Here is a 16207-nt window from a genome sequence, read left to right on the forward strand (position 1 = left end):
AAAAAAGTGGAATTTAAATGTAAATTTCAGACCATGCATCTCTACAAACTTGTGTAACATATAGTGTTAAGGAGAATGTTAATGAATCTAGAATTTGACTGTTTAAAAACAAAAATTACCTGATTTATTATCAATTTACAATATAGGTTGTAAGATGTTCATTGATACACATCAATGATATGTCATAAATTTTATCTCAGAGAATTTATTTTTTAATGGTACAGAAAAAAATTTAATATACTGTATTTTATGCATACTAATGCACAGTATTAAAGCAGTACTTTGCTCGTTTAGTTTTATTCTGATAGTGATATAAGAATACAATACCACTCTCAGCCGGAGCCAGGAGACTCTTAGCTTAGTTTAGCTTAGCTTGGCATAGCATAAAGACTGAAAACATCTAGTATGGCTTCCTCCAGTAACAAAATCCATCAGCATCTGTGGTGTTAAAACCAACATGTTAAAATGATAATTAGCCAATCATCAGGAGCAGTGACTCCATGGAGTCTCGGCTGGATGCCTGGCAACTGCACACAACCTAGCTAGCTAGCTGTTTCCATTTGTTTTCAGTCTTTATGCTAAGCAAAGCTAACTAGTTGCTAGACGTGAGAGAGGCATATCATCTAACTCTTGGCAAGAAAGCGATTAAGCGTATTTCCCATAATGTCAAACTACTTAAAATGCTAATTTGCTGCTATACTTATGCACGCCATTTGATAATGTTGAAATATGTAAAAAAAAAAAAGGAATCTCAGAATGTCCATATTACAGTAAACTGTTTTAGCATGATTTATGCATTAAGTGGCAGTGGAATGGTGGCACAGTAAGTAGGCACTATGAGTACTGGGTTTGATCCCCGATCCAGACCTCCCCTCCCCCCATAAAGACATGCATGCTAAGTAACTCCTGCCATTGCCATAGGTACTGACATTACAACTGGAGTTGGTCCCCGGCGCCAGACTTTGGCTGCCCACTGCTCCTAATTAGTTACAATGGGTTAAATGCAGAAGATACATTCCTCCTATTTGTAAATGTACTTGGCAAATAAAAGAAATCTGTATTATAAGTTATATTATCCTGCAGAGTACGTCTCAGACCTTTCTGTTTTTGTGTGTGTATGAGGATGTTTAGTTTCTATGTGTGTATAGTTTAGTATTTTTTGAAAATACACACATTCATGCACATGTGCTGTTTTGTCATAGATATTCACACTCAAAAATGAACTGATTCTCTGTGTGTGTGTGTGTGTGTGTGGCGTGTGTGTGTGTGTGTGTGTGTGTGTGTGTGTGTGTGTGTGTGTGTGTGTGTGTGTGTGTGTGTGTGTGTGTGTGTGTGTTGTGACTTCATGCCTGTAAGCTGTGTGTTTGTGTGGACCTGATATTTGTTTGAGTGAGGACAGTGTATGTAACTGAACAGCAAGTTAGAGTGAAGATGTGATATTTGTAAATAGATGTGTGATTTTAGGCTTAGAGATAACACGTGTAATGTGTGTTAAACAATACAGGTTTTCTAGATACAAAATAGGCAGTTTGTATTGTCTTTTAAAATGTTAACCTTTGTTTTGTTTTATGTTTGCAACATGCAATTATGTATAAGTAATGGTTTGAAGAAACCATTTTATATGTCCACACAAAATGCAATAAATTAAAATAATTTCAATACAACAGAGACAGTTCACATGTCAGTCATTTTTCATCTTACAGTGTCTGCAATAGTTTTATTGCATTGGCTTTATGATTTGTAATTTTGCAAATGTCGACTGTGCATGCCTCCTATTTCTCAGCATCACTGATCTCAGTAGTCATGTTACACAGACACTACTTGGATTAAAGTGGCATCACACTTGACACCAAGTTTTTACCATGTGCACATTTATGTCTTCTTGCTCGGGCTACATCTTAGCAAGAACAATGAATTTCTTTTTTAACTGTGTTACAGTGTTATGACAGGGATAAGGCCACAGCCAAATATGTGAAGGTAAGGATTTTTTTTTTTCTGAAGGGAAAGATAACATGAGTTTACAGCCTCTGTGAGGCTGCTCTTTTGTAGGCCCAGCGACATGCTCTCAGTTACAATGCTCGATGCCAACATGTTGATGTTTAGCAGGTTTGCCAACTAGTTTAGCGTGACAAATCATGCTGAACTATACTGATTGTGACTGACTCCATAACTTAACAGACATGTCATAGACTGCATAAAACAGGTCCCGACTCACCGAAGCTCACAGGTCAGCAATTTTTCTTTCACAATATTTCCAAATGGAAATCAGGACAAAGACAACACAGTTTTACAACCTACGTTATGTAACTTAAAAATAGTAACATCAGACAATGTTTGCCTCTTTTCAGGTGGCAGTAGTGAAAACAAGTCATTCTCAATATTTGTTGCGTTTTAGTTTCAGAATGATGAAGACAGCTGGAGAACAATTGAATACAAAATAGGATGTAGGATCTACAGGAGGATTATTTTGTTTGGCAACTATTATGTTTTTCCAAAAAAAAAAAAAAAAAACCACACACACACACACACACACACACACACATACATACTAGGTTTAGGCTCCGCCCCTGATTCTGACACCAGGTGCTTATACACTTTATGAGGTGGGCTATTGTGAATGTGTAGATGCAAAGTCATGCTGTATTGTGCTATAACCACAAAAGCGCATATGTATCAGAACAGCTACATGTCTTATTACAATGATCGAAGTCCACACAGCAATGTTTCTCTGTGAGGGTATTATTGCTTGTGTACGTTGAAGAAAGAGCAGGAGTTGACCAATGTCTTTGACCTGTCTTATCTTAACAGAGATAATACAGGCTGTAACTGTCATTTGCCCAAAGAGCTGTCAGGATGAAGACAAAGTCAACCAGTCTCCGAGTGAGGTTCCCTGTGTTTCTGTTTGTCACACAGCTGGTTATTGTTGCCTTGTATGCTGCCTTTGTCACCTATGATGAGCATGCAGATGCCAGATTTCAGACCAACAGGACTAACCCCATGGACAATACAGTGTACAGGTACTACCCTGTTTTTACAGACATACAGTTCATGATATTCATCGGCTTCGGGTGCCTGCTGGCATTTTTTCGTTTCTATGGCTTTGGGGGGATGGTTTTTAACTTCCTCACAGCTACTTTTGCCATCCAGTGGGCCATTCTGGTGCAGGGATACTTCCAGTTCAGCCATGAGGGTAAGATCCACCTCGGATTGATCAACCTCATAAATGCAGAGTTTGCCTGTGCTGTGGTTCTGATATCTTTCGGGGCAGTGCTGGGGAAGACAAGCCCGCTGCAGTTGCTGGTTATGGCTCTGCTGGAAGTGCCAGTGTTTGTAGTCACAGAATGGGCTGTGCTCAAGTATCTGAAGATCAACGATGCAGGAGGCTCCATTCTTATTCACCTATTTGCCTGTTATTTTGGCTTGGGAGTCACTTTTGTACTGTACAGGCCTTGTCTAAATGAAGGTCATGCAAAGGAGACCACCAGCTACCACTCTGACATCCTGTCTGTGATGGGGACCTTGTTCCTCTGGGTGTTTTGGCCCTCCTTCAACTCAGCATTGACCCTGAACGGAGACGACCAGCATAGAGCCATCCTCCACACCTTTCTCGGTCTCAGTGCCTCCACGCTCACAGCCTTCGCTCTCTCTGCAATGCTGAACAAAAATGGTAAGATCACTATGGCCGATGTCCAGAATGTGACCCTGGCTGGAGGCGTGACAGTCGGGGCATCTGTGGATATGATGATATCGCCTGCAGCTGCATACGCTCTGGGTGTAATAGGATGCACTGCATGCATGCTAGGCTACAAGTACTTGAGCCCCTTCCTGGCACGGCGTTTCAGGATCCAGGATCAGTGTGGAATACATAATTTGCACGGTCTAACAGGACTTATATCCTGTGCTGCAGGGATATGTGCTATACTGATGGCTAATGAGGAGATTTATGGCCCCAGTTTGTATGAGATCTTTGCACACAGAGCACCAGTGGAGGGAGACCCTAAGCTGGAAGAGCTCCAGATGTTGATTCCCGGTTTACAGCCGGGGTTGGGGAGGACGGCCCGGGAACAAGCTCTCTTCCAGGTTGCAGCGGTTTTCTCCACCATAGGAGTGTCAGCGCTGGGAGGCATCCTCACAGGCTTCGTCTTGAAGCTGCCGTACCTTGCACCACCATCCGATGATTTCTGTTTTGACGATGAGCTGTTTTTTGATGTTCCTCCGGACTATGATTCACCACTTAAATTCAATAATACAATTACATCAGAGGATTCTGCTGCTTGACATGCAGCAGCCAAATGTGATGAATGCATTTGACTGAGGAAGACAATTTAAATAAGCAAATATTTGTCTTTGTAAGTAATGGACTTTGCAATCATTAACAGTGTGAAACATTAACTATTAATTAAATGTTTATATTCATTACATTGTAAATGATCATACATGATAATAAAAACATAATGCCAGTGCAGTGACACTGTCCAGCAATGGTGTTATTTGTCTTACATGCAAACATAAAAGGCAATTGCGTATTATAGCTTTCTTGGCCAATTCGTCATACGTTTTTGATGTGAATTACACATTTTATACACATTTTAAGCTGTGTGCAACCTCCATGGTATGATGGCAGGACATAAAAGATGGGAGACCATTGACATTTATGTTTACTCATCGCTAGATGGCGACACAAAGCCGTGAAACAAACTAACGTGCCGTTCTCTTAATACATCCATGTCCAGGAGGAAGGGTTCGTGGTTTTTGCTGTTATATAATCCATGGATGGCATTCAGAGGTTGTTAGTTAACGGCCCTGCAGAGTGCGCTAAAGCAAACGTTTAAATAGGATATCAAAATATTATCACAAGCTATCATATTAAAATCATAGACTGCATTGACTTTATGCATTCAGCAACAAGGAAATGATCAGGCTACGGTGAGGCTATTTAACTTCCTATATACGGATATTGCAAAACTGTGCAATAACAAACAACAATAGACATAGGCTATGCCAAGAGGTAATGGGCAAATAAATTGTACAATGAAAAAGAAAGGATTCAGCTGTTGAGACAATTAGGCTATACGATTTACATAATGTAAGAGTCTTTAAGGCTTTGGGGTTTGTAGAGTGCTAGTTGGCATGTGTTGTTGCATTTCATTTAAAAAAATAAAAAAAAAGTGTGTTACACTGTTATACACATTGTGTAACAAGCTAATTATTCCAAATTATATTATCAATAAAATATATATTGCATAGCTGGGTGAAAAGTCGTATTTTAGTTGATATTTATAAATTTAGCTTCCAGACCAACAAAGCAAAAATCAGCAGGTTTATGCTGCATTGCATCAGGTAATGTAACAGGTAATTTTTAATTAAAGATAGTGGCAAACAGAAACGTTTTAAGTCAAGATTTGAAGTTTACTAGGAGTTGGCATAGATATGTAGGATACCCTAATGAAATTGAACGCTGCTTCTCAATGTTGACCTATTGAGATGTATAGGGACTAGTGGGTCAAATAAAGTACTTCAATCTATGGCAATGTACTGTGGAGTTTGCCTGTGGGTGTGGAGAGAAAGACACAAGACCTCAGTTTCAGAAAATAAGTTATAATAATAAGACGCGAAACTCCATATTTTGGGTCGCCTCTTTGGTTTTGAGGAAGAGAGCTGTGAAGTGCTGCTTTACTCCAGTAGGTGGCGGTAAGGCAACACCAGATATTGGCGCTGCCGTTAAAGCTCAAAGTAAAGGAAGAAGACGAAGAAGGAAGGCGAGCATTTTGATACCAGGCCACGACCTGCCACGGATAGTCGTTAACATAAAAAAAAGGTTACATAACTCCGAAAATTTTGATTTCACCTTAGCTTTGTGTGATATTCCAAGAGGGAGGCGTCGAGACGAATCTCTTCATCAACAAATTAACCGTGATATTTTGACTTTGGCACATCACTTCATCAATTTCAAACGGTAACGTCAATGTTTGCTAATTAGCGTTAAGCTAGCTTGCTGCCGCGGAAATGCTGTTAGCCATTTTGGCAGTTAACTTAGCGCTTTTTTAACCTAAACATTACTTTGACTATTGTAAACATCTAGGAGCAGTGAGTAGTTTTGCTGACAAAATGTACATGTTTGTTGATATTCATATTAGCAGTCTAGTCAAACGCAGTGGTACATTAATAACAAGGGTCATTATTGAAACGACGGCGATGTGGCGTTAGCTTCCCCAGGTGGCTAATTTAGCGTTAGCTTCGTGTTGAGTGCAACGTGTTTATCCTTTATGTTAACGTTACCTCTAATGCTAAACATATGCTCAAGCTTGATTAACTGTGACTTTAGGAGTGATATAGTTTGGTAAATCTGATAATGGGCATTTGAATTGATAAAGTCCAAGATTATATTTGTGATATTGAGACATCTTCAGGAAGTTGGAGCAAATCCGTCTCGTATCGTTGCCTTCTAGCTAACCTTAACTAACTTGGGTTAGGGGTGTTCAACTGTTACATGCATATAGCTAGTTTACCAAAACAGTCATTGTTTACGTCTTTGACTTCTGGCTACTGATTTTATTAGGTGAAGTGAGAACTGTAACATGTAGCGTTAACCTCACATTTCATCGTACGGAAGCGTTCACACTAGCTAGCTAGATCAGTCGGCCCGGGAATTCGTCGCAGGGTTGTGCGGCGGTTGGAGTGTCACCAAATGGCCCGTTTGTGACGTCCTGTGACTTTATTTCACAATATTGTTTTCCAAATCGTTTAGAGATCTCGACATTCCGACCACACTTGAATGCAGCTTCATTTCAATTTTCTTGTTGCAGGAAACGGTCAGCTGTTACACAGACTGTTTAGTTTTTTACTCTCATGGTGTTTTTTTTGTTTTTTTAAAGATTATTTTTTGGGGGCTTTTCCCATTAATCGACAGTGGCAGTGGATAGACAGGAAAGGGAGAGAGGGGATGACACGCAGCAAGGGGCCGCAGGTCGGATTCGAACCCGGGCCGCTGCAAAGGACTCAGCCTACATGGGGCGCACGCTCTTAATGGGTGAGCTAGAGGTCGCCCCATTCTCATGGTGTTTTAAAACTTTCTTGTGGCAACGATAGAGGCATTGAGGACTGACAAGTCTGATCGCCACTTACATGATTGTCCATGCAGTGTGACGTCGGATTGCGTTACTTGAAAAGTTGGATCAGTTTCAAATTTTCGCAGACCAACACAGCCTTAGCGCTCTACCCTCGTTCAAAATGAATGGGAAGACTTGCGTTTTTGCCTGAGTGCATGTGAACGCAGCCAGTATCCTTAATCAGTCTTTTCAAACTTGTACTTGTGTACAACTGCATAACAAGGGAAGGAAATGTATGCCTAACTAACTTTAAAACATGTTTCTTGTTTGTAAAGGTAATCATTGTTGTGTCTCTTTCAAAGGATCATCATGGCTGATGATTTTGACGTTGAGGCCATGCTGGAGGCTCCATTCAGAAAGGTGGGTTGCAGATTACAGAGATGAGGCCTGTTTCACTGTTATGATTTACTCTGGAGTCCTTTTTTATATTTGCTACTGTGACAAAGTTTACTTGAATGTTGGTGTGATTGAGTATTTAAAACACAATACAGAATTATAAATAAATCCACATCTATCTCTCTTTATAGACTTCCCTAATGATATCTCACCTCTACTCCCATGAATTCATCTTTGATTCCACTGTGAACTGTGAAAAAAAGGAAGGTAGTTATTGTGCATATACTGATGTACTGTGGTTCACTTTAGGACTAAAAGAGATTCAACCTAGAACATCCAATCCCTATTCGGTTGCAACAAGGTGAATGCCAATGGTTGATAAGCCCATCTTTACCTGTCCAGCATAGGAGGCAGTATTCAGATTTACAATCTGCATGCCATCACTGTTTCAGAACGTGCAGTCCTATAGTCAGTTTTAAACTCCAGTTCTGAAATGGAAAACAAATGTTTTACACTGTGCCTTGGATAAAAATGTATCACTCTGTCACCCTAAATTGCTCATTAGTTAGAATCATGTATGAAGTTGTTAAGAAAAATAATTTCCCCAAATTAATAAGGGATACTGAATTGTGTTTGTATAAATCTATAACTGTTTTAAATCCAATAGTTGTAGTTTGACAACAGTATGCTTGAAAATGCAGATTGTGGACCTTCATTGTGCGAACACTTGAGCCATATCATGATTTTATGGCAAACATACAGGTGAATTATTGTAATGTATATTTATTTGTCTTGCTGGTAAATATGAATACTGCCTCTTTGCCATAGTCAACTGTAATGTGAATCAGCATCTTGATTTTGCATGCTACACGATACCACAGATATTTATATATTACTAGAATGACTGTAAAAATAGACACTTCTATCTAGCATCATTGTATTATAAGTTATTTTCAGTAGTTAATAATTCCTTAAGTCAAAAGGTTGGAAATATTACTTACTATAGATAATGGCAGTGTAACACGTGGCTGAATTGATGGATTTATTTCTTTTCTTTTTTTTTTTATTCTTTTTTTTTTTTTTTGGCGTCAATATTACTAAGAAGTGTGAATCCCTGTTTGCTTCAGGGCAAGATGTGTGACAGAGGTGGCATCGAGCTCTTACAGTCCAAGAACGAAAATGGGTGAAGATCACTGGACTGACACCAACCACACAGGATCTCTTTTAGTGGCAGTGGGCCATGCGTGGTCACATGATTAGGCACAAATAGTGGCATTGGTACGACATATAAGAAGGGGAATGGTGGAGATGATCTGACTTCTGTCAAAGCTTCTTGAACTCAGCTAATATGTTGGACACTCTCCCTTTGCTTTGTTGCATAAGTACTGAGCAGCCTTGTAAAAAAAAAAAAACAGGAGTGGGATGGGAAGCTATTGGGGTGGTGGAAGGACACTGTCCAGACATGACAGTAGGAAGTTTTGAAGTATTATTATTATTAATTGAATATATTCTGCATTTTCTCTTGTCCCACCCCATCCCCTTTACCTTGACGACTTGAAATGTTTCATCTACGTCCTCATGATGTTCTTCTATCAACCTTGCTTAGGATGAGATCAAGTCCTCTCATGCAAATGGACATGACGACCAGAACAAAAAGTAAGTTTTGATGTATTAAATGGCATAACCGCTTTGTGGTTCTGGACTACATAAAGTTCATTCATTTAATTAAATGTGTTCACTTTGCACGACGATAGCAATGTTGTAACATGTTTCAGGAAAAAGAGGAGCCGAAGCAAGAGCCGAAGCCCAGGCTCTAGGAGGAGAAGAAGCCGAAGCAAAGACAAAAAGAAGGGTAAGAAGAGGAGCAAGAGCCGAGAAAGAAAACGAAGCCGCAGCAGAGAACGCCATCGCAGCAACTCCCGAAGCAAGGAGCGCTCTGGCCGGTACAGAGCACGCAAGAGCCCAGTGTATGTGACCTTTTATACTTAATGACGTATACACTGTGTCCACTTTATTAGATACACCTGTGCAATATAATGCAATCCAATGCAACAGTTTGGCTGTAACCTCTATCTTTACAAAGCTTATAGTATGCTGTTTTTGGGGAAATTGTCAAATGTGTAAATTCAATCATTGAGGTAAAGGTGGTGTTGTACTGGACTACGTTATAGAAGTGTATCTAATGGTTTTGTCCTCCCCATACATGAAGGTGTCAAAATATTAGAAATGCCTTGCAATATAATGCAGTCTAGAACAAAATCACCACCATGACCTCATTGGTAAAATGTATCATTTAATTTACACCTCAATGACCATGTATAACTTGATCTTAACCCTTTTTCACAGCAGACATTTTGACTCGTCATAGTGGGAGAAGCACAACATTGACGATGGTTCTATTCAAGTGTTGGAATGAGTCATGACGGCGTGAGAACGAGCCAATATGCTTAATACCAACATTCTGAAATGGAAGCAACTTCATGGAATTAATTGTGTCATTTACACTTGTGTGTTTCCTACTTGTGACGTGTGAAAATGTCTTCTGTTAAAAGTTGCCTCTGTAGGAGAACCAGATGCATTTGCGATGGTGGAGCAGAAAGTTACTTGATTGCTAGTTTTTGCAGTGAAAGTACTTCAGTAGATGTCAGTGTTAGCAATACAAATGTTAAACGTCAAAGTTTGAATGCCCTCTTGTTGCCTTTTGCCCACACAGCGCTGTATGTAAACGGCCAAAACAGGACCCTGTATCTTTTCTCATACAAAGCGCGCGTCCAAACTTAAATTTTTCAGCTTTATTTAAAAATTAAAGTAATTATTCTCCTTTTTTATATTTTAGCCGGAAACGTTCCAAAAGTCGGAGCCCCTTGAAAAAAGAGAAGAGTCCCATCAGGTGAGATGAGTCTTAACATAACTGCTTTTTCTGAGGGTACATTACCTGATTTTGTTATAGCACCTTCAAATCAGTGATTTTCTTCAAACTCACTGAGGTTTTTAACAGATCTTTGAAAATGTGTTTTTTATTCAAGAAATTTTGAGGATGCTATCGGGCCGTATAACAAAATCAGGGAGTATGTCTGATTTTACTTTCTTAGTGTTGATAATTTCAACAATTATTCATTAGTTTCTTTCCAGAGGCCTTCCTTTTTCAATGTTTTGCCCCTCTCTTTTTAAGGCAACCAATTGACAATTTAACACCAGAGGAGAGGGATGCCCGCACAGTTTTCTGTATGCAGCTCGCTGCAAGAATCAGAGCTCGAGACCTGGAAGATTTCTTCTCAGCTGTTGGAAAAGTCAGTGATTTTCAAGTTTTTTTTTTTCACGTATAATCCTGCAAGTCTGTGTGTAGAATATATCTCTTAAATTGTCGCTGTTACTCTCTGTAGGTAAGAGATGTGAGAATGATCTCAGACAGAAACTCCAGGAGATCAAAGGGCATCGCTTACATAGAGTTTGTGGAGTCTTCTTCTGTACCACTGGCTATTGGATTGACTGGCCAGAGGCTTTTAGGAGTGCCCATCATCGTCCAGGCCTCTCAGGTGAGTTCATCTAAATATAGACTGCGACTGGATTATTTCTACATGATGTAACAGAACATATAAATATCTGATAACTTTTTTTTCTTCTTTTTTTTATTTTTTTTAAATAGAAACTTGTTTACATTGGAATTTGGACAAATTGGGTATTTGTACATTGATATACTGAATTAACTTGATTACATTACTTTTCCACATGTAATTACAGGCAGAAAAAAACAGAGCTGCAGCTGCTGCCAACAATCTACAGAAGGGCAGTTCAGGTCCAATGAGGCTGTACGTGGGCTCCCTGCACTTCAACATTACTGAAGAAATGCTTCGAGGGATCTTTGAGCCGTTTGGAAAGGTCAGGAACACATTTCACATGTACAAATTATCATTTTGACTTGTTTGTAGAAGCATTCATGACAATCCTCCTGGTGTGTTTTTGTTTCCAAAGATTGAGGGAATCCAGCTAATGATGGACAGTGAGACTGGACGATCCAAAGGCTATGGCTTCATATCGGTAATAAAGGCATCTTTATTTCTTCGTCTTCTTCTAAGTGCTTTAGTGTTTGCAGCTAGTTTGATTCTAATCCCTTTTTAAAGTTTGCAGATGCAGAATGTGCAAAAAAGGCCTTGGAGCAGCTCAATGGCTTTGAGCTGGCCGGACGTCCGATGAAGGTGGGGCATGTTACAGAGCGCTCAGACTCATCGACAGCCAGCTCATTCCTGGACAACGACGAACTTGAGAGGACTGGCATCGACCTGGGAACCACAGGGCGTCTACAGCTTATGGCTCGGCTAGCAGAAGGTTCATAACATCTGGCCTCATTGTCGTATCGACAAATCAGTCGCTTGCATGAAGCAATTGTAAGATTTAGTTTCCTAAATTAACATGGAATTTCTTTCCCTCCACAGGAACTGGTCTGAAAATCCCTCCTGCTGCTCAGCAGGCTCTACAGATGACTGGGTCCATACCCTTTGGAAACATTTCTGCTCCAACATGTGAGGGCCTAGATAATGGAAAACACTTTGTGTATTTGTTTGTTAGAAAACTCGGTGACAAATAAGAATTCATTTTTGTTTCAGCTGTTCCAACTCCAGCTCCAAGCCAAGCCTTGAACCTCCCTTCACAGCCGTTGGCCACACACTGCCTTCAGCTGTCCAATCTGTTCAACCCACAATCGTAAGGACATTATCATTTCCATAAGTTAATTTGTTTGTCTTAAAACATTCAGAAGCCCAAATTTATGGGGTGGCCTATAGGTCTGGGCGATATGGATAAAATCAAATATCACGATATTTTTGACCAAATACTTCTATCGATATCGCAACGATATTGTAGTGTTGACTATTGGTGCTTTCACAAAATATTTAGGGCCAGAGCGCCGACATTATGAAATTATTAACAATTATATTATTGTTTCTTTCTATTCTTTTTCCCGTCAAATGAATTGGCTTTTTGAGGGGCTTAACATATTCAAAAACTCACCAAATTTGGCGGTTGCATCAAGTCTGGTGAAAATGTATGTATTTTAAGGGTTTCGGGAATAGGCGCACAAAAATGGCTCGCTAGCGCCCCCTAGAAAGTTAAGAAAATTGAGCCCCTGCAGTGCGTTTAACGTAGACTCACGAAACTTGGTACACATATGTAACATGTCAAGATGTACAAAAAACTTCATTAGATCCATACCCTAAACCCAACAGGAAGTCCGCCATTTTGAATTAAATGTTCGAAATTAGTGCGATTTTGGCCATTTCCACATGTCGTACTTTAACGAACTCCTCCTAGAGATTTCATCCGATCAACTTCAAACTCGGTCTGTGCCATCTTAAGACGTTAAAGATGAAAATTTGTTAAAAGAAAAACTTTTCGTCATAGGGCGTTGCTGTGACAGGGCGGCCATTTTGTGCGTTTCGCCGCCGAAACAGGAAGTGGGTGTAACTCGAGTGTACGTTGTCCGATTACCTCGAAACTTTTCAGGATTCATAAGAGTCCAACCCTGAGGACAAATAAAGGCCGATATTTACTTAGTCATAGCGCCCCCTAGTGGCAACAGGAAGTAGGCCTAAAAGTCAAGGTGCTATACTTTAACGAACTCCTCCTAGAGATTTCATCCGATGGACTTCAAACTTGGTCTGTACCATCCCAAAACCTTAACGATGAAAAGTTATTAAAAGAAAACTTTTGTCCAAGCGGTGTGTGGTGGTGTTGGGGCCATTTTGAGTGTTTAGCGCGATGAACAAAGAACTTGTTGTAACTTGAGTGTACGCGTTGTCGATTACTGCCCGAAATTTCTCACAATTGACAAGGGTCCGGGCCTGAGGACACCTACAGGCCAAAATTGACTTTTGGTCATAGCGCCCCCCGCTGGCAACAGGAAATCTGCCTTATATGACAAACATCATCCGATTTGCATGAAACTCAGAATGTGTGGTCTACGTGTGATACTGAGCCGCCCCCTATAATATGGCCACGCCCACTTACTCAGGCCACGCCCCCTTTCATAACATTTGAACCGTTTAAGGTAGTCTTGTGTGAGGTGTCATTGAACTCGGCAGAGAGTTCCTTCTTTATTGGTGATGGGTTGGCTGCCTCCTATGCATAAGCCACGCCCCCTTTCATAACATTTGAACCGTTTAAGGTATACCCTTGTGTGAGGTATCATTGAACTCAGCAGAGACTTCCTTCTTCATTGGTGATGGTTTGGCCCGCCCCGTGTTTAAGCCACGCCCCCTTTCATACATGCTGACCCATTTAAGGTAGTCTTGTGTGAGGTATCCATCTCAGCAGAGGCTTCATTTTTAATTGGGGATGGTTGGACCTGCCCCCTATGCTTTAGCCACGCCCCCTTTCACAGCTAATGAACCGTATGACGTAGAGTCTTGTGTGAGCTATCGTCGAACTCGGGGAGTTCCCTCTTCATTGGTGACTGTTTGCGGCGTCTGAGTGCCACGCGAATGCACGGTCGCAAGGAGCGCCGTCCGCCGGTAACCCCGAGGCGCGAGGGCCCGTCCATCGCTGCTCGCAGCTTTAATTACACAATGAGATTTTTGATAATCATCAGTAATGTGGATATAATGTTTAAGTGGATAAAGGCAAATAATAGAACATTTATAACCGTCTGGTAAGTTCAGAAAATGCCATCACTTTACTGTAATGCAGCCTTTAAAACCAGGAAAAGACAACACTTCTGCCATATTATATTACGATATCCAAAATCTAAGACTATATCTAGTCTCATATCAAAATATTGATATATTGCCCAGCTCTAGCAGCCTATAGCTCACCTGGTAGAGCGCACGCCTGGGTTTGATTCTGACCGGAGGCCCTTTAGTGCATGTAATTCCTTCTCTCACCTGTTTCTTGTCTGTCTTCAGGTGTTCTAAATAAAAGAAAAACCCTAAAAAAATCTTTAAGAAGCCCAGATGTATATTGAAAGAACCCTTTGTCTAATTGTTCCTCCTGCAGCTTCACCTAAACTTTTGTTTTTTACACAAAATGAGGATTTTATTCCCATCTCTTACATTAATCACTGTAAGAAGGGATCTTTGTTGCCAGTAGTGATAAGATGAACAGTTAAACAACCCACCAATGATTTTCAATGTATATACGGGCCAGTCAGTAAAGTGAAATTATCCTTTCAAATCTTGTTTTGTTTCAGGGAAAACGATCCCAGCTGGGCTGTCGAGATCCAAGATGATGTTATTGAAGAGTGCAACAAACATGGAGGAATTGTTCACATTTATGTTGATAAGAACTCTGCTCAAGTAAGTTAACAATCAGTCTGTTCACCCAAATAAATTCCACTTATCCCAAGTGGATCGAAGGGCAGAGAGTTTCCATGTTCCAGTTGATCACAAATCTCACTGGATTAAATAGTTTGATAGCAACACTGGATCCTCAGTGACAATTTTTGTAATCTTTTTTTATTTTTTTCGTCTTTCACATAGGGTAATGTGTATGTGAAGTGTCCCTCAATACCAGCAGCGATGGCAACTGTAAATGCACTTCATGGACGCTGGTTTGCAGGTATGTAACGATGCCATTTGGTTTTGAATCTTAATAGAACTGTAAAAAATTAACAATGGCAAAAGTTTTCCAGGTTTTTACATTTTCTTGTTCTCTCTTCTAGGCAAAATGATAACTGCTGCCTACGTTCCCTTACCAACCTACCACAACCTTTTCCCCGATTCTGTAACGGCGAAGCAGCTCCTAATGCCGGCACGCCGATAGTCTGACACTCATGAAAGTCAGTGTAAATACATTGTTTGCAGTCATTGAAAAGGACACGTTGACATTAGTTGGCTGTGTGTAATAAAAGTTGCCTCAAGTTCATGTGTTCACCATTGAAAACTAGGCAGGTTTTTTGAGTTGCTTTTCAAATCTTTTGAGTTTGTGTTGTAAACTACAGGTATATTGGTCTGTATGTTTTTAAATATTCCTGTCTTTCTGCTTGTTTAAATCAAACCATTTTAGATTTAAAATAAATTGCAAAGAGTTACAAAACTGTTGGGTTAATAGGCCTTAAATGCCAAAAGTATATCAATGTCAACAATAATCCTTTGTAACTTTTTACAGCCATAATTTCATTTTTTGTATGAAGGCTCCCAATAAACTTTGGCAAATTTGACATTCCTTTTGTCTATTTGTGTGGTTTTTCATCCCAGATTCAATTTAAAATCTTTATTACAGCATTGTTTCTCTATTTTTAGTCACTTTAATTTTACTTCTTCAGCAAATTGGGTTTAAACTTGACTGGAGTGCTGAGCCTCTGCTGATGGGTTCAGTCTTTAATCAGAAAATGGTACATTCCAAGGTTTTGTTCATTAATGGTCTCCAGGTTTTGTTCAGATTTCTTGTAAACATTAATGGTCTCCGTAACTGACTTTGTACTCGAGACCAACTTAAGATAAAATTGTATGTGACAAAATCCTGAAAGCCATGAAAGGACTCATTGTTCCATTTACAAATATTGAATTCATGCCAAAAACAACTACACCAGTCCTCAATTTAATACGGTCTTACTTTGTTTGGTACAGTATGACCTGTAGCTAATAGTTTGGAGCTGTGCATTGGGTTTTAAACCTTGTAATCTTCTCTTGTAATACTGAAAAATACAGTTTTAAAACTACATTTGTGGTGCTTGTCATGGTTCACTTTCTACTGTGGAATGGGCTCATTTTTGCTTTTATGGCAATTGGGGCAACACACACACAATTTCCACCCTCCGACCTCTGGGAAGT

General features: G+C 39.9%; 2 protein-coding genes across 3 annotated transcripts in view; both read left to right on the forward strand.

The window, feature by feature from the left end:
• The window catches only part of slc12a5b (solute carrier family 12 member 5b), a 46298-nt gene extending 41981 nt beyond the window's left edge, over positions 1-4317 (forward strand). The window contains exon 26 of the mRNA XM_039801552.1: positions 2980-4317. Coding sequence (XP_039657486.1) covers positions 2980-4278 — 1299 coding nt within the window. The 3' untranslated portion in view covers positions 4279-4317. The remainder of the gene's footprint in view (positions 1-2979) is intronic.
• A 1407-nt stretch (positions 4318-5724) lies between these two features.
• On the forward strand, positions 5725-15599 carry LOC120558576 (RNA-binding protein 39-like). Of its 2 annotated transcripts, XM_039799616.1 has the most exons (16): positions 5725-5956; positions 7412-7469; positions 9052-9101; positions 9221-9412; positions 10282-10335; positions 10472-10513; positions 10618-10735; positions 10829-10981; positions 11187-11324; positions 11418-11483; positions 11567-11771; positions 11879-11965; positions 12050-12146; positions 14626-14731; positions 14915-14993; positions 15097-15599. In XM_039799616.1, exons 2-16 carry the CDS (start codon positions 7419-7421, stop codon positions 15195-15197), a joined length of 1539 nt encoding a protein of 512 aa, XP_039655550.1. In that variant the 5' UTR covers positions 5725-5956; positions 7412-7418; the 3' UTR covers positions 15198-15599. The 2 variants fall into 2 exon arrangements, with proteins under 2 accessions (XP_039655550.1, XP_039655551.1); XM_039799617.1 differs by lacking the exon at positions 10472-10513.
• Positions 15600-16207: the final 608 nt, after the last annotated feature.

This window comes from Perca fluviatilis, chromosome 5 (genome assembly GCF_010015445.1).
Source record: "Perca fluviatilis chromosome 5, GENO_Pfluv_1.0, whole genome shotgun sequence".
NCBI classification, from domain to species: Eukaryota; Metazoa; Chordata; class Actinopteri; order Perciformes; family Percidae; genus Perca; species Perca fluviatilis.